Raw genomic sequence first — 23,411 nt, forward strand, 5'->3', positions numbered from 1 at the left:
AACGGTTAACAGAATTAGATTTTTTGTTATTTCAATCCTTTTTTTTAATGTTTATTTTTGAGAGAGAGAGCATAAGCAGGCGAGGGGCAGAAGAGAGAGAGAGACAGAGAATCCATTGCTGGCTCCAGGATCTGAGCTGTCAACACAGAGCCCAATGCAGGGCTCGAACCCACAAACTGTGAGATCATGACCTAAGCTGAAGTCGGACACTTAACTCACTGAGCCACCCAGGTGCCCCTCAACCTTTCACATACAATGAAGTATTTCTAAGTTAAGGAGAAAAAAAATACCAAACATTTTTCAGGCTAGCTTAAGGACAAATGCCTTTTTAAAAACTGGGTTTGGTATTACTAAAGTTATATATTCAAGCCTATATATTTGCCAGACACTCAGATCACAGGGTGACTGAATATAAGGGAATGATTCACCCAAACCAAAAAATGAACACTGGGTTCTTCATTAACCAAAGAGTTTCCCAGTATACAATACGTAAAACAAAACACCCTTTCCTAATACTAGATATTTATTTCTCCCTATCATTGAATCAAATCTTGAAGCATTGCTTCCACAGTTTTCCTGTTTACCTTTAGGTAAGAAAAATTTCTTAGCTTACTTTCAGTTAACAAACAAACAGTCATTTACATTTTACATACAAAACTAAGTTCAGTCTTATAGCATCTAAAAATCCATAATCATATCCACTTTGGAAATTTCTTCCCCAGATTAGGGGAAGGAAAGGAAATAAAAGGACAGGAAAACGAAAGGAAAGCAAGGAAAGAGCAGGCCCTCTCCTAAGACTAGCAGGGCCTGGGCAAAAGGGCAACTCTTTTACACGTGTAAATATTTAAAAGTTATAAATAAGGTTAATAAATCATGAAATTGTGTGTGTGTGCAGGTGTGTTTGTGTGTGTCTATATGTGTGTGTATTCTCCTACATTTCTAATAATGTGAAGGACTAGGTTTATATTTAGAGCTCACAGATACCTCAGAGTTTCCTAAAACAATGTGAGGACCCTGGGGAAAAGGGCTTTCAGTCCACCCTTGTTAATGGGTAACCCAGCCCGAACATCCTCTTCGTCCAGTAGACAGCTATTCTATGGCCTATCACTTAGCTGAAGGGTGTGCACAATAGTAACACAGTTCATCCACAACAGGGCAGATATGAAGAAGAGGCCCAGATAGGCCCTGGAAGTCAGCTTGGTGTCATTTGGACATGGTATCCTGTGGGCCTGAATACCTTGAGCATGGCCTAGAAGGGGAAACCTAGATCTTGAAGGCGGGTGCGCAAGCTTCTTTGTGCCCATCAACTCCTTGCCCCATCCGTGCCTTCATAGAGTAGACAAGAGGAAAGTCTTCCTTGATGGTCAGGTTGAAAGGTGACACTGGTGACTAATGGATGTGTTGAATGTACCACTGTGGGTTCATTGTCTCCTGGGGCAATTTTGTGGGTTTTCTGAAGACAGCTCATTTCTGAGAAATGCCTTGTCTCAGCCGCCTTCTCTGACAGGTCACTATCCTCTGCCTCTTGGTTCCCTGGGGACCACCACTCTGGTGAGCCAGGGAGATTCTCTGGCCTTTGTCCTTGGGCTCCATCTCTCCTAAGATAACACAGCTGCTTGGTTTTGAGAGGTTCACATCGGGCCCACAGGAAATGCACACACTTTCCCTGCCATATCCTAAAAGTATAGTCTGCTGATCAAACAACTCCTTGCCCTTGCTCCATACTGCAGTTTCAGTCATAGCCTCTTGTTTTTGGACATGTCCAGGCAGGTGTGAAATCACCAGTGTGTATATAATTGCATACAAGAAGTCATTACAAATAATAAAGGAAAAACTTAGTGTTTTATTTCTTTCTGATCTCCCATGGTCCCTTTTTCCTTTAACAGTAATAATGCACTTAATATCAATCATGTTTTTTAAAAGGAAATATTTAAGGAAACAAGACAGTCTACTTTTAAATCCACCAAGACTCCCGAGTTCTGTACGTGAGAAAGCTTTCAAATAAAAGTTGGGCAAGAAATTTGAACCTTAAAGTGTGACTGTACTTTTGAATGACAAAACCAAATCATGTCCAAAGTCTCTGAAAAACAGAAAATGGCCAGGAGGTTCATTTAAAATATATTCTCTGAACCATTTGAGAATGGCAGGTCATAAACTACAGCAGAAAGATAGCTGGCAATAAATATTTTCCTTCAATTCAATTGCCCTGAAAGAGAAAAAGACTATGTTCTCAGATAAAAATATCATTTACACTCTTAGAAGACTATCCTCAGAAAAATTGAAATAAATTATGTTTCCTATGAGCATGATATATCAATTAAAAATAGAGCCAATTAGGAGTTAAACTACTCCAAAGAAATAAAACAATTTCACATTTGTTTAGTTTTTGATACATGAGGCCATCCAGGAAAAAATATACTAAAAGCCTTAAATGAGTTTATAATTTAAAAAGGCAATTGAGGGGCGCCTGGGTGGCTCAGTCAGTTGGGCGGCCAACTTTGGCTCAGGTCATGATCTCGCGGTCCGTGAGTTTGAGCCCCGCGTCGGGCTCTGTGCTGACAGCTCAGAGCCTGGAGCCTGTTTCGGATTCTGTGTCTCCCTCTCTCTGACCCTCCCCCGTTCATGCTCTGTCTCTCTCTGTCTCAAAAAAATAAATAAACGTTAAAAAAATTAAAAAAATAAAAATAAAAAGGCAATTGATAGTCCAGAAACTTTTAAGTCCAGACTTAAAAGATTAACCAGAGATAACAGTCATCCTGAGTCAACCCAGCTATATAATTATGGTAATGTTGGCAGTAATGCATTAACATGGACATTGTCATCTTTTACAGAGAGAAAAAGGCACATGGCAAATTTCAGCAAAAAACAAAAACAAAAACAAGAAAAAAAACACATGAAACCCAACAGCAACAACAGGAAAAAGAAACCACAACTAAAATTAAAATCCATGTGTATAGATTTGCAAATATACAATGAATTTTATCCTAAGTGAAGAGACAAAAAACAATTCTGAAAAATGCTAGCATAGTATTGTCACAAAAATGGTATCTTATCAACTTCGAAGTGGACTCCATGGGCTACTCTATTCAAATATGATGAGTCATTTATATAGCTCCATAGAAATTTGGAGTAATTTCCCAACCTCCACAAAAGGATGATTTGGACCCTGAAGCTGGCCTTGAGGGATTTATCTTTACCGTTGGACATGTTGTACTGTGTTTGTTGTTCTCATTGTATATGCAGAGGCAATTGAGAAGAATTTGGAATATTATTTATTTTTAATATATACTCTGATTTTCCCCCAAAAGCAGTTGAAACAGCTTGCAGTAAAATCTCTACACATTAAGGAAGTTAAAAATAAAAAGAGATATCTAAAAGCATATAGTAGAATGGGAATAACATGATCCTAGGATGGAATACTTACTGGATTTGAACATTAAGTTTGTCTATGTCAGATAAGCAAAATAGCTTCTGTAGTTCTCAGTACCTGATAATACCGAGCAAAACTGTACCTCAGAAAAAAGAAGTATGTACTTCCCCGAGATTATATAAAATGTATAAATAATACCCTGATATTAGGCATCTTGTCATTCATTCAACACATATTTATTGTAAACCTACTAGATTTAAGGGATAAATTGGTATGTAAAATAAGCACATAATTCTTCCAAATTAGGTCAAATAACCCCAACAGGTCTAGTTCAAGAGACAGAATGATTGCAATTGTCTCTGTTGCAATTCCCCATGGTTTTCTCTAGGTTTCTGTTTTGGTAGTCAAACAATAAGCAAGTGTTTGCTGAGCTCTTACTAGTCATTCATTTATCAACTGTATTTTGAATATCTGCAATCTGCAAGGCACGATTCTAGGTTATGATCAGGAATCCGCGATGACTCAGGTGGACATTGTCTTTAAGCTACCCAGAGTGATGAGAAATACACAAATAAATACAAAAGAAGGTAAACCAAATGGAGAAATAACTGTCAATCAAGGTAGAAAGTAGCGTGGCTTTCTTGCTTACAGGAGTGGAAATCGTGAAGGGGCTTCTGGAGGATGTGCACCTGGTCTTATAGATGAGCCATAAAGGAAAGTTCTCCCTGTCAGGGAAAGCACATTGGTAAAAGCAGCACAATGGGCAATCAAGGGACACAAAGGAAAAAGAACAAGTGGCTAAGTGGGCGATGTGGTATTAAAAGAATATGGAAAAAAAAAGTAGGGAAGTTAGTTCAGGGCCAGGTTTTGGCAAATGATAAGGTTCAACTTACGGAGCTGTTGGCCCTAAATGTGTCTCTGTGTCTCTTATTGTGCAAAGGCTAGCAAAGAAGACATATAGCTAGACCCCTGCCCTCAAGGCCTTTATAGTCTAATATGCACGTGGAAAGGCAAATGCAAGATCTTTGCAGTTAACTATTCTCATACCTTTACCTACCAGATGATGTTGAATTCTATAAAGAAAGCAGCTATACAATTGGCACCAGTCCGGAAAGAGCATATTCAGAGTTGTCTGATGTGTGGCATAACCACCATCTACTGTGCTTACCTTTTGTGTGTGACTACAGGTTCTGAGGACCCATTTCTCCCAGAAGCACTCTCATGAGTGCTGCTGGCTCCTGTCTTACCATATTACTCTTGAAGGATTCACTGCCTAGGCTGTGAGAATGTAGCTCACCAAGGACCTCTTTTCAGTCTGAAGAGAGGCAGCATTAAAGCATACACAACTGGGAGAAGGCAGCAGATAATGGACTGAGCTGGTAAGAATGTATATGAACAAAAGTGACTTGAAGGCAAAGAGTGGGCTGACTGCAAACCACAAATAATGGCACAGAGTCTAGAAACAAAAGTGGCAAATGGCTCTCTCAATAATCTTGATGGGAAGCACTGCTCATCCCTCCATCTCTCAGACAAGGGAAGTCACCGGAGCAAGGCAACACTAAACTACTCACTATTTCTGGGGAGAATTTTAGGTGCTGAATCAATGCTTATAGACAAGTATGTGTGGGTCGACTTTCCTCCTTTTGTGTTGATGCATTAAAATGAGCATATGAACAGATGAAAAGGATCCCTGAATTAATTTTCAACCTCACCCCAGCTGCCACTTCCATATTTACCGTTCACTTGAGCCCCACACCTTCTCACATCTCTACCTCACTTTAATTTCAACCATCCTCTCTCTTTTGCCTAAAGTTGAAAGTTTCCGTCTGAGCTTTCAATGCTATTCTTGCTCTCCCACTCCCATGTTTTCCAGGTAATCGAGTTGAGCAAATTTAAACAAGATTTTAAAATCATGTACCAATTATTAATCTATCATTTTTTATATACTCCAGGGCTCACCAGAGCTTTCAAGAAGTTAATGAACACTGACCATCTCCAAAAGGAGGAAAAAAATGTACAGTGTTCCCAAACTTATTTGGTCACAGGACTTTCATTAAGATGAAGGAGTGTGTTTATCCACAGTAACTTCATAAGCTATTGGAGGCATACACTGTTTTGCAGAGCTTGTTTGTTTGTTTTTTATCTTCACAAAGCCCAACATTATGGAAGACAGATATTAGTAGACGATACATTAACGGTAGATTGGTTAACAGATTAAAGTTGCAGTTATTCACTTATTTAACAAATATTTATTGAGCACCTACTATGAGCTTCTCAGGCATTGAAAAAGAGGAACAAGTAAACGAATCGAGTCTCCACTCTTAGGAAGCTTACTTTCCAGAGGAGATACAAATAATAAAAAGTAAATACATAATATGTCAGGTGGTGTGGAGTTCTAAAAAATAAATGATAATATGATGAATGGGGATTAGAGAGAAGGTGAAGGAAGGTTTTACAATACCACATTTTATTCAAGCTGGTTGGAGAAGAACACTCTGAGAATATCACTTGTGCAAAGATCTGATAAGAAAGGGAGCAAGCCTCATGGTTATCTAGGAAGGAGAGGCTTACGTGAACACAAATGAAAAGTCCCCACACTGGAAGCAGCTTTGGCATGTTTGCAGAGAGCAAGGAAAATGGTGTGACCCAAGTGGAATCAGCATGATGGAACATGGTTGGGAAGATCCAAGATGGCAGGAACAGAACACGTTGGTCTCTTGGTTGCTATATGAGGTTGGATTCTACTCCAAGTGAAGTAGGAAACGCGTGTGTGTGTGTGTGTGTGTGTGTGTGTGTGAGGGTGGTGTTGTACCCAGAAATGCCCTAATATGAGTTGTGTTTTAAGAGGATCACTTTGGCTGTTGTTTTAGAAATACACTAGAGTGGGGCGCCTGGGTGGCGCAGTCGGTTAAGCGTCCGACTTCAGCCAGGTCACGATCTCGCGGTCCGGGAGTTCGAGCCCCGCGTCGGGCTCTGGGCTGATGGCTCAGAGCCCGGAGCCTGTTTCCGATTCTGTGTCTCCCTCTCTCTCTGCCCCTCCCCTGTTCATGCTCTGTCTCTCTCTGTCCCAAAAATAAATAAACGTTAAAAAAAAATTAAAAAAAAAAAAGAAATACACTAGAGACAAATGTAGAGATAGCACAATCATTTGAGTACATAATAATGGATCATAGTGCCATAGAGAAAAAAGTGGAAGTGTAGGAAGTGATCAGAATCTGGATATTTTGGTCTTTAAGTAATCACAGAGCATACAGGAGACACTGAGTACAGACAAATCTTCTAAGGAGTTTCACTGAAAACCAAACAATTGGAAAAATAGCACTGACATGTTTTCATTCTCTCTCTCTCCCTGTCTCTCTCTCTCTCTTTCTCTCACCCATTCTCCCTCCTTCCCTCCACCCCCTTCCTTATTTACCTCTCTCTCACCCCAGCTATTAAGAAGATACACACTCTTGATTACAAGACTTTGCTTTATTTATTTATTTATTTAAATTTTTTGAACGTTTATTTTTCAGAGACAGAGTGTGAGTGGGGGAGGGGCAGAGAGAGAGGGAGACACAGAATCCAAAGCAGGCTTCAGGCTCTGAGCTGTCAGCACAGAGCTTGTCGCAGAGCTCGAACCCACAAACCATGAGACCATGACCTGAGCCAAAGTCAGATGCTTAACCAATTGAGCCATGCAGGTGCCCAAGACTTTACTTTTTATTTTATTTTATTTTTAAAATTTTTAATGTTTTTTATTTATTTTCGAGACAGAGAGAGACAGAGCATGAACGGGGAGGGCCAGAGAGAGAGGGAGACACAGAATCGGAAACAGGCTCCAGGCTCTGAGCCATCAGCCCAGAGCCCGACGTGGGGCTCGAACTCATGGACCGCGAGATCGTGACCTGGCTGAAGTCGGACGCTTAACCGACTGAGCCACCCAGGCGCCCCAAGACTTTACTTTTTAAATCGAGACATCTATTGTTCCCATCCTCTCTGCTGCAAATTTAGCTCAGATAAAAATCAGTATTTACTTTAGTTTTATTTTAGTCCCAATTTCTTTTACCATAATTAAGGAAAAAGTATTTTGAAAACCAGTCATGTTTATGAAGGTATAGAACTTCTAATTGTATGTAACATTGTATACTTTAAATTGCCTGTATATCATCAATCTGGACCTAAAAGAAGGCTAAGGGTCCAGTTATTTCCATTTTACGCATGAGGAAGCCAAGGCTCAGCATAATCATTGGTTCAAGTTGATATGACTTGTTAACAACATATAAGAAATCAAAGCTTGGGTCTCCTCTACAGTGAATTCTCAACCTGCTTCATGCCATCCTTCTTTCAATAAACTATACTCAGGGGTACCTGGGTGGATTAGTCAGTTAAGCACCCAACTCTTGATTTCGGCTCAGATCATGATCTCATAGTTGTGAGATCCCAGGTCATGATCCAGTCATGAGATGAAGCCCCACATCAGGCTCTGTGCAGACAGCACGGAGCCAGCTTGGGATTCTCTCTCTGCCCCTCCCCTGCTCACACTTGCTCTCTCTTTTTCTCTCAAAATAAATAAACATTTAAAAATAAATCAATAAATAAACTATACTCATTTTATTTGGAAAGAGTCACAAGCAAATCATTTACTTATCACTAAAAGGACCCTTTTTTATATATGGTTGAGGGGAAGAAGTTACATTTAGAAATGTTCTCGTTTAAGATGTTATCTTATAAAATGATTATAACTTCCTGAATATCCAAGGATAATTTATTTCCAAGGCATATATTGCCTTAAATTTTTCTAAGCTTATAGGCTATGGCATGATTGCAAAATCAACCGGGAACTGTGAGAGCAAAATCAATCAAGATACATTTTAAAGGCTGATGTTAGTAAATATCCACTCAATGCAACTGTGATTTCCAGATTTACCAATGATGTCCTCTTTTTCAGAATCAGTATTATATTTTAGTATGTAATTATATTAGTGATGATTTACATATCACTTCTATTATGTTTTCTTTAAAATATACTGAATCCGACCATTATGACTTAGCTAATGTGAAAGATAAATACATGTAAAGACAACCAATCTTATGAGTCCTTTAAGAATACCAAGATTTGATGGGGCACCTGGGTGGCGCAGTCGGTTAAGCGTCCAACTTCATCCAGGTCACGATCTCGCAGTCCGTGAGTTCGAGCCCCGCATCAGGCTCTGATGGCTCGGAGCCTGGAGCCTGTTTCCGATTCTGTGTCTCCCTCTCTATCTGCCCCTCCCCCGTTCATGCTCTGTCTCTCTCTGTCCCAAAAATAAATAAAAAATGTTGAAAAAAAAATTAAAAAAAGAATACCAAAATTTGAAAATTTATTATCTTAAGTAACATCATGTATATTAAAGGCATTGATTATATGTGTGTTTGTACTACACATCTTTTTTCATCTTTAAAAGTTTAGATTCTATGCTAATGATGCTGTTAAAAGCTAGAAACAAATGTCAATAATATTGCATACTGGAAAATGTAACAGTGTATTATACAGCCCCAGTCTATGGCAAAATTTAAGTGAAAAAAGTTATAATGTTACTGAAATTCACTAGCAAAAAACAAATATTTATGATCCTAGTGGAATCCACTTCAAACCAGTTTCCAAATCTGAACACTGTTTAGTTCTACCCATGTCCTCATTACCACCTCAGTCCAAGCCACCATCATCTCCCAGCTGGTCTCAGCTGTTCCACTCTTGCCTCCAACACAGCCTGTTCATCAACAGCCAGAGGTACTCTCCAAACAGAAGTTAGTTAGCATACTTTTTATTGCTCTTCACCCTCCAAAGATGCCCTTTCACAATTATAAATAAAGTAAAAAGTCCTTCCTCTGGCTTATCAGGCCCTACATATTCTGACCCTTGACTACCTCTCAGGCCTCTTTTCCACCCGTCTCCTCATTATTCACCATACTCCAGGTATATACCCTTCTTAAGACTCTAGCATTTACTATTCTCTGTTAACTTGCTTAACCCCCTAACTTCATTTACAGCCTCCACAGAAAAGTTAGCTGCTGGGAGAAAACTTCCTTGGCCATGCTTTAAAATAGCACTCAAACACCTCTGCTCTTTGTCTTTATCCTTATAATATGCATCAATACTTGATATTATATAGTGCTACATTAATCATTTTAATTGAAATTTTTGTTGACATAATTGTAAATTCACATCCATCTGTAAAAAAAAGAAAAATAAAAAATACAAAGAAATCCCACGTACATTTTACCCAGTTCCTCTCAATGGTTAACGGTTAACATTTTGCAAAACCATAATATAAAATCACAACTAAAATATTGACATTACTACATCAGTCTTATCCCTATTTCTCCAGTTTTGCTTCTACTCATTTGTTTAAATGTAAGTAATTCTATACAGTTTTATCACATATGTAAGTTTGTGCATCTATCATCCCAGTCAACATACTAAAGAGTTCCAAAAACCACGAAAATACCTCATATCCTTTTATAAGCACATCCATCCCCCTCCCTTCTTCTCTAACACTTGAAAACTACTATCTGTCCTTTGTTTCTAAATGCTTGCTATTTCACAAAGGTTATATAATTAGAATCATCTAGTATGTATTCTCTTGGGACTGGCATTTTTTCACTCAGCTTAATTTCCTGGAGATTTATCTAAGTTATTGGATGTGTCCGCAGTTGCTTCCCCTTTATTGCTGAGTAATGTATGTACCACTGTTGGTTTAACCATTCACCTGTTGAAGAACATCTTGGCTGATCCTATTTTTAGCTATTATCCATAAAGCTCCTAAGAACAACCACTTATATATTTTTGTGTGAACTCAAGTTTTCATTTCTCTGGGATAAATGCCCAAGAGGGCAATTGCTGGGCCATATGGTAAATGTATGTACCATAGTTTTTATTACCCATTTCCCCATTAGAATGGAAGTCCTATGATACCAGCGACTTGGTTGTTTTGGATCAGTGCTGTATCCTAGTGTCCATAACAGTGCTTGGCACAGAGCAAGGAGTTAACATATATCTGTTGGATGAGTAGGCTTCAGAGCCTTATGGAGCCAATGTGCACAGATGCTATTGCTTTTATAACTGATTAAAGCCAAATGAGTCTGCAAAAAGTCTCTCTGGGAAAAATGGTAGAGATGAGAATAAGAGAGGTATGGCCATGGTGTCCCCTCAGGTGCCAGTTTGACCCTGAATGAAAGAGCTGTTAGGCTGAGCAGCTGTGTGTATAAAAGGATGTGTGAGTCTCTGAAAAAAAGTCACATGACTTTCCAGCCCCAAGGAACACAGAGTATCCCAATGTCATCAAAATGGCTGATACAGCCTCAGACCATGTACAGTTTCAAGGGCCTGGAGGGCCACCAGCAGAGGACAAAGTAGCCTACTTGTTAACAGTATTTTCAAGATGGGACCAAGCAGCAGAGTCAGGGAGCTTATATACTTTCCTAAGCACATGTTGACAACCTGGCAAAATAATAAGTAAGCTCCCCCCAAAATATTTATTAAATGTTTAAATAAATAAATTACTTCTTGACAGGATTGGGTAAAGCTTCAGGGGAGAATGAGGCCTTACATGGGTCACTGGGATGGACAATGATAGTTTACAGGACAGGAATGTAGAAATCAATGTTAAGAGCCCAAGGTGAGAAACCTGTTACGTGCAAAAAAACATATTTTAAACTGTATTTGTGGTACCACCTATATTCCTGGACATCCTTTATATAATCATGAATGAATCAGTTCTAGAAGGTCAGGCCTATTAGTATAAACACAACACTTTCATGTGTATAATTTTCTAGCAAAATTTGCTTAACATCTTTTTTGTCGAGATTTGTTTTCTTGACAAATTTATTTTAATAAGCAATGGGAAAAATGTTTAACTGTTATTAAAAGTGGCAATTTTCAAATATTTTGAGTTTGTGAATATGCAAATATCTCATTGCAAAAATCACAAATTATGTCTATATTTGAATAGTATAAATATCCATTATACGTATCTCAGTGCTCTTTGTAAGGCTCCTGAAAAGGATGAAAACACAAAAATTAAAATGCCTTGGAACTCTGATAGATTAAGGGATACCATATTTAAATTTTTTTTTTAATGTTTATTTATTTTTGAGACAGAGAGAGACAGAGCATGAACGGGGGGAGGGTCAGAGAGAGAGGGAGACACGGAATGTGAAGCAGGCTCCAGGCACCGAGCTGCCAGCACAGAACCTGATGCGGGGCTCGAACTCACGGACTGTGAGATCATGACCTAAGCCGAAGTTGAACGCTTAACTGACTGAGCCACCCAGGAGCCCCTGGGTGGGGGGGGTAACATATTTTACAAACAATAAGCCAATATCTTTCTCTGGACTGATTCTTTCAATCAGTTCTTGCTGTAAATGGTTGAAAATGACAAAATTCAATAAGGTTGCATGATTATACATTTAGTGTGAGATTATGTTTGTGTACCCTAAGCTTGGCTTCTTTTTAAGTATTTTTCTGCTTAGTTTCTTAAAGGTATAGTAATTCCTCACAATAAGGTTCTAGAACACTGATTCCCAACCTTGGCTGTACATTAGAATAATCTGGGGAGATTTTAAAACTCTTAACGCCATATTCCAGACCAATTAAATCATAGTCTCTGGGGTGGGAGCCAGGCATCCGTATTTTTCATAGGTCCTCAAGTGATTCTAATGTGCAGCCACAGTTGAGAATCAGTGTTCCAGAATAATTTGCATCAGTTTCAGGAGGGTGCTTATTAACAGACTTGGATCCACAATTATATATATTAAATTGGAATATCTATGGATAAGCAAGAGAAATCTGAATATTTATCTGTAGTCCCAGCTGTACAGTAAGTTTGAGAACCTTTGGCTTACACAGTTAAGGCGCCCAACACTGACCTGTAAAGTCACTGGTGAGCAGTAGAGTTAGAAATTTCAATCCACAGTCAGAAAATCTTTTGGAGTTTGAAACAAGTCTATTTTGGAAGTCTCTTTAGAGGTCTTGATTTAGCTAGTGTAGTTACATGGCTTGCAGGTGTCAGTAATAACTCCAGGTAAAGTTTCCGCACAGTTTTCAAGTAAATACTTTATTAGGGCAAACTGATCCTTCAGTGGAAAGTTAAAGTAAAGAGGCCATTAAGCTAAAAGTAGAAAGAGTAATTTTTAAAAATAATAATTACTTATAAGAATCAGGGATGTTAAGGGGCGCCTGGGTGGTGCAGTCGGTTAAGCGTCCGACTTCAACCAGGTCACTATCTTGCGGTCCGCGAGTTCAAGCTCCGCATCAGGCTCTGGGCTGATGGCTCGGAGCCTGGATCCTGTTTTCGATTCTGTGTCTCCCTCTCTCTCTGCCCCTCCCCTGTTCATGCTCTGTCTCTCTCTGTCCCAAAAATAAATAAACGTTTAAAAAAAAAAAAAGAATCAGGGATGTTAAGACAAGAATTCTTACAGAAAAGCATAAAGCTGTGAATTGAGCTCCCCGTTGGCCCCCACTCATTTTTTTCCTTAAAAAAATTACAATTAAAATGTTTTTAGAGAAAGGGAAAAATTAAAGATCAATGGGAATCCCCATTATATTTAAAATTATTAGACCATCAGGGATAATTAACCCTTTAAAATATGTAAAGTATGTTTTCAAACCTCTCATCTAACACTAACAAGTATCCTGTTTAGGGAAGCAGGACAAAGGATTATTACTTTTTTTGTATGTAATGTTTTACTTCAAGCTTTAATTTAAATTCTGGTCAGTTAACATAGATGGTAAAGTTGGCTTCAGGTGTAGAATTTAGTGATTCATCACTTACATATAACACCCAGCACTCATCCCAACAAGTGCCCTCCTTAATATCCATCGCTGACTTAGCCCATCCTCCACCCATCTCCCTCCATCAACCCTCAGTTAGGACAAAGGATTATTAATTCCAGTTTTTATAGACATGTTATTTCTAGCACATAACACAGTGTGAAGTTCTGAGTGTTTGTTAAATTGAATTATCGGATAGAAATTTTGAAGCACAGAACCATTAAGTGCTAATTGATCATTCATCAATTGGGCTAGAGACAGCTGCATTAAAAACCCTGGCCTAATCCAGAAGTCTCCCCTAATGGCAGGCTTCCCCCAGTGTAAACTGGAGAGTAAAGGCCATTCTTTGAGTTGTCCTTAGCCTGGTACACCCACAAACCATATGGATGCTTTTAACTATGTTGAGGGTACTGACCAAAGATTTTGATGCAATGGAGAGACGTGGAACCAGAGTCTGTATGTTTACTAAGTACCACATAACACAGATAACATGTAATTGCCAAATATGTTATTAACCCAATTACACATGATCCTCAAAATGGAAAATATCATTGGCTCACTCTGAGAAAAGGGAAATATTTGAGTTACAAAAGTAAAATGACTCATAGGCCCATGCTGCATCAGCTTGGAATCTATAACTTTCTTGCCCAGAATACAACTTCCTTTTTAATCTTGATCACATGGAATTCAAGTGCTTTCATTTTTTAGTCATTGAAGCAATCTTTCCCATAGATCTTAAAAAGCACTTTGATTTCCTTGCTGAATTCAATGCCAAGGTTTGTGACACAAATAAGCGCTTGATTTCAAAGATGGAAATCCTTATTGCCAGTATTACTGGTAAGTGTTTTCTAATGTTAGGTTAGAATTAATACTATTCATAAAGTCATAATAAATATCTGATACGAGTCAAAAAATAAAAATAAATAAATATTTGTTGAATGTATGAATCCATTAATCAATAGTGCAAAATTAAGAGCAAACTGGTTTCAAATAGTTAGCATAACATATAAGGAGGAAAGTTTTAGATTCTGTGTTTTTCTGGCCAACTTCTTCAGTGGGAAAAGGGACTAGAGAGCTTATTGTCTTCAGCTAATCTGATAATATGGGCTATTTCTTTAAACCAGTCCTTTTTCTTTCAGGGCTTGGTGAACACCTAGATCAGCTCTAGGTGTTCCTCAAAGAATAAGAACCACAAAAATTTATGCTTAACAGGAATTGAAGGCTGGGAGCTGTGCACACATAGGGAACAATGCACAGAATGCCTTCAGTGGTAAGGAGTTCCGGGAATGAAGAAATCGTCCTTCCCTAAGGCATTAGATTTGTTACTAGGCAACAAAGAAAATATGATTACTTCTAGTCAGCCACAAATGAGGCTCCCAGAAGAAAACTGTGTACGTAAAAATTCCTTTCAAAAGTCTAACCTTTAGACAATTTTGGTGCTCAATTCACCCTATAATTTACATTTTATAATGTATACACACATACACAAGCATGTATATACATATGTATACATATATGTACATGTGTGTATGTCACATTATTCTATGGAATTTTAAGAGCATGTATAATTTGGTAATTCTATATAAAAATACTAATTATTATTAGTCCTATAAAATTATAACCTCTGCTACTGTCATGATAAAAAAATTCACACATAATGGCTAAAATCCAAAACACTAAAGTAACAAATGCTGGTGGGGTTACAGAACATTGGAACTCTCATCCATCACAGGTAAGTGTGCAAAATGGTACAACCATTGTGGAAGGCAGTTGGAAATTTCTTACTTTTTTTAAAAGTGTTTATTTATTTATTTTGACACAGAGAGGGAGAGGGTGTGCATGCAAACAGGGGAGGGGCAGAGAGAGTGGGAGCATGCATGCATGCAGGAGAGGGGCGGGGGGGGGGGGAATCTTGAGCAGGCTCCACACACTCAGCACAAAGCCTGAAACAGGGCTTGATCTAATGAACCATGAGATCATGGCCTAAGTTGAAATCAAGAGTCATGCTTAACTGACTGAGCCACCCAGGTGGCCCTGAGGTTCCTTACTCTTACATGCACTCTTACAAAATGACACAGCAATTGAACTCTTAGGTATTTACTCTGGTAAGTTTAAGACTGTCACACAAGACAAAAGAAAAAGCTGCACATGAATGTTTATAGCAGCACTATTTATAACTGCCAGAAAGTTGAAAACAACTAAGGTGTTCTTTAATAGGTGAATGAATAAACAAACAGTGATACATCTATAAAATGCAATACTATTTAGTGTTTTTTTTAAAGCCATTAAGACATGGAGGAACCTTACATATATATTGCTAAGTGAAGGAAGTTAGCCAGAAAAGGCTGCACACTATATTATTCCAGACACATACACTGCAGGATTCCAACTACATGACATTCTGGAAAAGGCAAAACTATACAAAGATAAAAAAAAAAATTCAGTGCTTGCCAGGGATTTGGCAAAAGAAGAAGGGATGACTAGACAGAGCACAGAAGATTTTTAGGTCAGTGAAACCATTTACGAGGCTATGGTAGACATGATATTATGTATTTTTCAAAATCCATAGGGCTGTGTAATACAAAAAGTGAACCCTAATATAAACTATGGATGTCAGTTCAAAATAATCAATACTGTTTTATCAGTTATGAGAAATATGCCCTATTAATGCAAATGCTAGTAATAGGGGCAACAATACAGGCAGGTAGAGGGATAAATGGGAACTCACTGCTCAATTTCTCTGTAAACCTGAAACTGCTCCAAAATCTAAAATCCATTTATTAAAAAATCATATGTAGATACTATTAATTCTGTCACTGGAAACACTTTTTTCTAATTTGTAACTTATTGACAAAATAGTTGTTAAAGTCTATTAATTATGTATTTATCATTCCTGTATCATGAAACTTAAATTTCTTTAGCTATATTCCAAAAGATATTTAATTCACATTCTGCCATATTGAACTAAATTAATAAGCTCCCCTTTTATGGCTATCTGAAGAAATTTTCAATCCTTTTTCCAAATGAAATGTTCATATTTTATTGGTACATTTCTTATTTTCATTGACTTTCACTATCATCTTGATTTGCAAAAACAATAATAAGTATTTTTGCCTCTAATGTGGTGTTATATAACTGAATGCCAATTACTTTTAGCTACTGAAAGTCTTGTGCAGAATTTCTCAAACTTCAGTGTGTATGTGGGTGTCTACTGGGGATCATTTTGAAAAAACAGATTTCTGACTTAGTTAAGCGGTCCTGACAATCTACATTTCTAACAAGCTTCCAGGCAATTCTGATGCATGACCCCACACTTTTAGCAGCAAGGCTCTAGAGCACATCTGGGCCATGAAACTATTGCCATTGTGAAAAATAAACCCAGATACCCAGCAGTTCTTACAAGGGATTAAATTGCTGCTTTTTGTTTGTTTGTTTGTTTGTTTGTTTGTTTCCCCTATCTGAAAAAGCTCCCAGGGAACCCAAAACTTCTAAATCTATTTTTCCAATATATAATCCTTTTCAGTTTCATCTATGAAGAGAATGGCTTGATAACCTTTGTACAGTAAGCAACCTACCCATTTAGTCAAAATACTCTCCTAGCTTGCATGAACCGAAGACCATCTGTTTCTAGTTCAATTACTTGATTTATATATCTTCAATCGCAGAAAGATCAAACAACTGGCTCAAGGTCACTTAACCAATAACTGCAAAGGTCAGATCTAAATCCAGGTCTCTGAATCCAAATCTAGTCCTTTTCCCTCCATTCTCTGTTGTTTCTGACAATGATGCACTTCAAAGAATAGTGACTAGTTTGTTGAGAGCACAAAATCCCAATTCTGAATTGAAAATCTCAGCCACAGGCTTGCCAGTGCAATTCCTAACATGGATTTAAAGTCTTGTTTGGAATCAGGTACAATAAGGGAGAGATTTTCTTTGTGCTCAAAATAAGCCCTGGAATTCAAAGAAATTATGTAGATTAATGAGCTTATTTGAATACAGTGTAAGGTAGGAGAGAAAAGGCTTGGATGTTCCACCATGGAGAATGGAAGCAAGAATAGTTTGCTTTATTTCTCAAAACTTGATGGTTCTCTTGAAAGAATTCATAGCTAACCATGTATGGGAGTCAGAAGCAGGTGGACACTTCTCCAGGACCCTGTCCAGGGCAACCTCCCTTATACTGGGACTATCAAATGATGACCAGATGTCTTCAATGGAACTTCCAAGCTATTAAAGGTAATTGAAACTAAATTTTTCTTCACAATATGAAGAAAACAAGATGACCCAGAGATGTGAAAAAAATTTTATGCCATTGTATAGATATTATTAGTTGGAGCTTATATTTAGACTCTCTCGACCTCTGGTTTAAGGACCAGCCACAACTTCACACTGATATCAGCAGTAGGTTAGGGTTAGAGACTTCATCAATATGAAATATTTAAGTGACATTAGGGTCCACATATGCCTTCTAAATACAGTAAGAATCCTTGTATACTCTTACCCTCTCCCTCCTTGAGCCCTGCAGCATAGAAAAGAAAAAGGAAGGGTGATCTGACCTTGGGAGAAATTCCTGCCTCTGAACATTTGACAGCATCCCATTATGAAAATTCTGTTCTCATTTCAAGGGAAGATTCCTCTGTAAGTGTGTGTTTGGATGTAAGTGGCTCAACTGAGGTGCTCAAGTGGGTGACCAGACTGTCTTCCTCTAGGCCCTGCTGACACCATATCACAAATATTTGTAAACAAGGAAGATTAGTAATGTTCTCTTTACGGGATTAAGTGAATGTCAAAGCAGCCAAGACTTTGGGCTCCCATGTCTGTCTATCTGGGGATGTTCTGAGGTGTTCATGTGTGAATGGTGAGCAATAATGCTATAATAAGGGAGAATCAGCCTTGGCAATTCTGGACCCAGTCTGAGAAAAATCAGTAGCCTCTCAGTTCCTTGTGGGTGATCTGAGCTCTGAGAGATAATTATAGGCAGTTTAGGTGCCTGTTGTAAAGAGCACAAATGCTACCGTACTATAACCGTCTTGCACAGAACTTATACTATAAATTCCCAGTCACGGCAAGTCTCCAGAAAAGTACATTCTTCCCCCACAGTCGCAGAGCCAGGAGGCATTCTATGTTGTTTGCTGGTGGTTGGAAATCTGGCTCTAGATGACATATCCAGCTTTGCCTTACTCATTCCTAACACCATGGTCTTAACCATCACTCAAACAATTAGGGCTCATGTATTCATTCCCCACTCTTACTACCAGGTACCATTCTTGCATTCCCCTCCCTCTGATCAAAATCCTCTCCCTCTTCCAAGACTCAGCTCACATGGGACATCCTCCCTAAGATCCTGCCCTGACAGCATCCCATCCACTGTGGCTTCCCTGCTTGCTGCACCCCTACCACAGATAAGGACCCCCAACCACTCACTTGGAATTTCTGTTGAGCCACACTTCTAAGAAGACAGCATCACGAGCAGTCCTATTTTGTTTAACTTCCCAGGATAAATAACGGGGATAAAAGAGAGAAGTGCAGATAATACATTTATTGAACTTCCAAAGATTTTTGTGCTAAAAATGCCAACATTGGAAGCAGGAGGAAACTGGATTGCTGAGAGGGCTGGGTGGGCAGTTTTCTTTTATGAGTGTATCTCTGAACCTAATCAACAGAATAATATCTGGGAAGCATGAAGAATATAGCTTCAGGACAAGTGTGAAAGAAAGAGGCAGATAGTTTAAAATAAAAGGCAACACTTTGCAAGTATGGCTGGACAATATTGAAAAAGGCTGACACCATGAAGCTATTAGCCCATATACCACTGGGAGGATTGAGACATAGTCCAGGAGTCCTCAGCAGGAGATGTGGTATAGTCAGTGGGAGAGAGGTGGCATTATTCAACTCTCAGGGTTCTCTGTTGCTGGAAGCTTCTATCAGTCTAGTACCAATAAGAATGATAATGACTTGCATACTTTGCAATCAATAATAATAAAAGCACAATGACTGGGGATGACTTACTGTGCTGACAGTGAATCCCATTAAATCCTCGAGGACATTTACAAACATAACCTATGAACGTGTCCCCTCGGTAAGCCTCACTGATTTCGCAGGTTCCTCCATTATGGCATGGGTTAGGAATGCAGGGACCTGAAAGGCAGAAAAAAAAAAAAAAACAATTGCTGCATGATACATATGCTTTAAAGTAGATACTGGGCCAACATTTTGCAATTAACAGTTTTATAGATATTGCATACATATTTATAGATATTTATAAATATTTATAGATATTTATAGATATCTATATCTATAATATAGATATAACCTATATCTATATCTAATATAATCTATATCTATAATATCATATTTATAGATATTTATATTTCTGAATATTCTTGGTATAGGAAATAGAGTTGTTATATGGGCTCTAATAGCCTGGGATTGAATCCTGGTTTCGCCCCCTTCTAACCATGTGGCCTTGGAGGATTTAGCTAACCTCTCTGTACCTCATTCTCACCCTGTGTTAAATGTTGGAATTATTAGAATCTATCTCAAAAGGTGATGATACAGATGAGAAAGAATTTGTATGTATCAAACACCCAGAAAAATGTTTGTCACTTATTAAGGGGTCAAAAACAATATTAGCGCTAAGTAAAATATCGGTATTAAGGTTTCCAAATTGTAAAATATCTTCTGCATGTTTAAAAAGTAATACTGAATGGAAGTTTCTGGAGTTATTAACACTGAAGAGCTTTTGTAAACCTGCAGGTGAAAATAGCATATACTTACAAATGACCGTAGCCACATAGTCCAAGGTACTATGGACACCTGGTTGCAATACCTTTACTGACTATTTAGGAGTTCGTGGTGAGTCAGGCTTCTACAAACCACAATTTTTACCAGTCTATAAGAAGTAGCTCATCAAAAGTTACAAATATAGGGGGGAAAGGGCTGATAGTCATTTTTAAGCTTTGAGAAAGTGACTTTACCAAAGTTACTGGTACCTGTTAACAGGCACTAGAAGTGTGGTGTCTGATCTCCCTTGGAGAAAAGCAGCTATTAGCACTATGAAGGTATGGACCTGGGCCAGTCCTGCCTAACTCAGGGCTCCTCTAGTGCACATTCTCTACTCTGGGGTGCCCCTTTGGTATGGCTGAGATTTTCTCAAGTGGCACAGCAGTCCCAGGCTTTTTTAATAGATCTTCCTTCCTTCCTTTCTTTTCTCTTTTGGAAGTGACAGGTTTGTGTCACAGTCTGAAGGCTAATCCTACCTACTCTTGCTTCTTTCACCCTTTGTCCATCACAGACATTCTCACCCAACAAATCTTTTGTACCTCTAATTTTGTCTTATGGTTTGCTTCTTTGGGAGCGATGCTAATTGACCCAGGGCAGAATACAGCCTAGGAATAGTGAAGAAGGGAAGAGAGACATTGAAGGAACTATCAACTCTCACTGCAAGTTGAAGAAAGGCCAAGGAAAAATATATAGCAGTCTCTAATTTTGTGTTTTTAAATTTTGTTTAACTAAAAAGACTAGAACACATGAGTGAAAGAAAAACCACCAAAGAGAAAGTTAAGACGTTCAGATTAGAACAGAAAGATTAATTAAACAGCGTGACTATGTATGACAAAGTAAATGCCTGAGTCCTGGAGGAAGATTAGTCAAGAAAAGGAGCATGTGGTTTCAGCAGAGAGTAGAGAGGAGGCAACAGGGTTGGTCACAAGAATAGTGATAACTTGAAGCAATTGGGAGAGAGCTCCATTAGGCTAGGCTGTTGGAAGAGTCCAACAGTGAACAGCTCCTCAAGCATGGGACAAAACATTTAGAGACTTACAGATAGAAAAGGAAATTCACCATCATCACTTTGAGCTTCCAACAGGAAACACTTAGGGGTTGAGAAACATTGTCTTGCATGGAAGCAAGACTAAAATTTAATTGCTTTCTCCAGCAACTGTCTTTGAAACTCAGTTTCTTTCAGTTTAAAATTTCATGAAATTCAACAGTTGTGGAATCTAACGAGAATATGCATGAAATACAACACCTTGTGGTAACTCTGGATCATGTTGATAGGGTTAACTTTCAAAAAGTGAAAAGAAATTGGTATCTCTGTGATTTTTCTCCAGATACCTTCACATCAATTAAAAACAATGCATTTATTTAAGTTTTGTGCGGTGTGGTATATTAAACTAACCCACACCTGCCAGTTGGTACACTGCCAATGTTTAAGACAGGAAGAAAGAACTGCACCAATGATCTGTTTTGTAGCAAATGGAATCAGGTTTCTTCCATTGCTAAAATATGCAAATCATGTCACAGAACCTCTTCTTTCTCAGTTTTTCCTTCTTCCCTCTCCCAAAATAATTCACGTTTGATGGTACCTTACAATTTATAAATTCTTTTCACATATATAATCACTTCATTTCTCTTAGCTACTCCATGAGGTCACTGTCATTACCATTAGCCTTTAAAAAAAAAGGTAGGGCACAAATATCAGATAATGTTTCTCAAATGAACCTCTATGAGTGATGCCTATAGGTCACAAACTAAGAGTCTGTGATCCCGAAACCTACATTTTTTTAGAGACTGAAACGTTGGGGAAGGGAGAATGAAAAAAAAAAAATTGATTTAGAATTTTGATTCATCAGTTCACTTCAAAATAAGAAAAGCCATGACAGTTTTTTTACTAACTGATAAGTATTAGCCATGCATATAACTGCTAGAGAAAAAAATACGTAAGTAATTACACTCAATGAATTATATAATTTTAAATAAGGAGCCTTGGAAATAACCTAATCCAATCTTTCAATTTTGCAGATGAGGAAACAAAGCCTAATAAGAATTCAGTCATTTTTCAAACTAAAAACAAAACAAAACAAACAAACAAACAAAACCAAAAAAAAAAAACAAAAAAAAAAACCCTAATATAAGAAAAGTTGGGTTTAAGGATTTGTATTAGGAGGAAAACAGTTTTAAGTTATTAAAACCAAAAATGATCAAGCTATTCTTGCCTGTTAAAGAGCATGATGTCGTTTATATTTGAGAGAAAGTAAACCTTTTCTATGCTCTCTTCCTCTTAAAAAGCTGGGTGAGGGAGGGATTAACAACAACAAAAAAGGTTGAAATAGTAAGGCTTTCATCAGTTCTTAGGAACCGTTAAAGCCATGATTCCATGGAGGGTGGTCTATGGAAGTCACTTTGAAGAACAAGGGGCAAACAGCAGCTTGCAAGCCTACTACACCTTAGAAAAGTAGTGGCTCAAAGTTGAGGATGAGTTAATGGCTCTGCATAATAAAGGGAAGAACTAAGGAATGGATGGAGAAAACCCAGGAGACTCCAAGTCTGAGCTGGAAGTGGACTTGAGGGACAGAGTGGGGTCAAACAGTATGCTGTGAGGCTGTAATATGTTAAGAAAAGTAGCTAGTAAAAAAGCATGACATCTAAAATTCAGGTTTAAGTTGTTAGCACAGCTCCTGTGTGAACTGTCTCTGCTGGAGCATCCAGATCTACATTTAGTCCGCTAGATGCACAGACCTGTGTGTGGTGTTTGGGGAAATCAAGAGGAAAGGGCTGTGCCATTCATCCAGCATATACTAGTGGAAAGGAAGAAACGTTACAGCACATGAAGCCCAGGGGATTCAAGAAGAGATAGGTGGCAGAAGACAGAGCTGACAGGGTATCTAAAGTTTGAGACACTAGATATTTCCTGAGGGCATAGGTGAAGCCTGCTTGGCAATCTTGGTGCAACCTCTGGGATTCCCAAAAGATAGGAGTTAGAGCATTGGGGCTGATTTCATTTACAACCCAAAGAACATCATGACCTCAGCTGACATCTAAGTTTCAGAAAGAGATTACCTGTTAACTGAGGTTGTGACTGCTGTTATTTTTCCTATTCTAAGAAATTCTATGATTTTCATTCAAAGGGTGAGGATGAGGTAAAGTAAATGGGACAAGGATTTAACCTTTCTAGAGTGCCTTATATGCTAAGCAACATAAAGTATACACAGTATTCTAACTAATGCTCTGTAAGAAGATATCTTCATTTTAGAGGCCAGAAAACAGGCTTGTTCACAGATGTTAAGCGGCATGCCTAACTGGAAGAGGCAAGATTATAACACACTCTGCCTGACTATAAATCTATGCACTTTCTATTGAGCCACACTCCCTGCCATGTTGAAGGTCTGTATATTAATATGTTAATCTTGATAGATGCAAACAGAATCAGCATGAATTCACTAAGCATGTTCCTATAAATAATGCAGGACT

At 38.3% G+C, this 23,411-nt stretch overlaps 1 protein-coding gene across 2 annotated transcripts in view; it reads right to left on the reverse strand.

The window, feature by feature from the left end:
• Positions 1-23,411, reverse strand: part of EDIL3 (EGF like repeats and discoidin domains 3) — a 422,530-nt gene that overhangs the window by 204,374 nt on the left and 194,745 nt on the right. For both annotated transcript variants that reach the window (XM_043593259.1, XM_043593258.1), the window contains one exon: positions 19,170-19,298. In XM_043593259.1, the coding sequence (XP_043449194.1) occupies positions 19,170-19,298 (129 nt within the window). The remainder of the gene's footprint in view (positions 1-19,169; positions 19,299-23,411) is intronic.

Source organism: Prionailurus bengalensis, chromosome A1 (genome assembly GCF_016509475.1).
Source record: "Prionailurus bengalensis isolate Pbe53 chromosome A1, Fcat_Pben_1.1_paternal_pri, whole genome shotgun sequence".
NCBI lineage: Eukaryota > Metazoa > Chordata > Mammalia > Carnivora > Felidae > Prionailurus > Prionailurus bengalensis.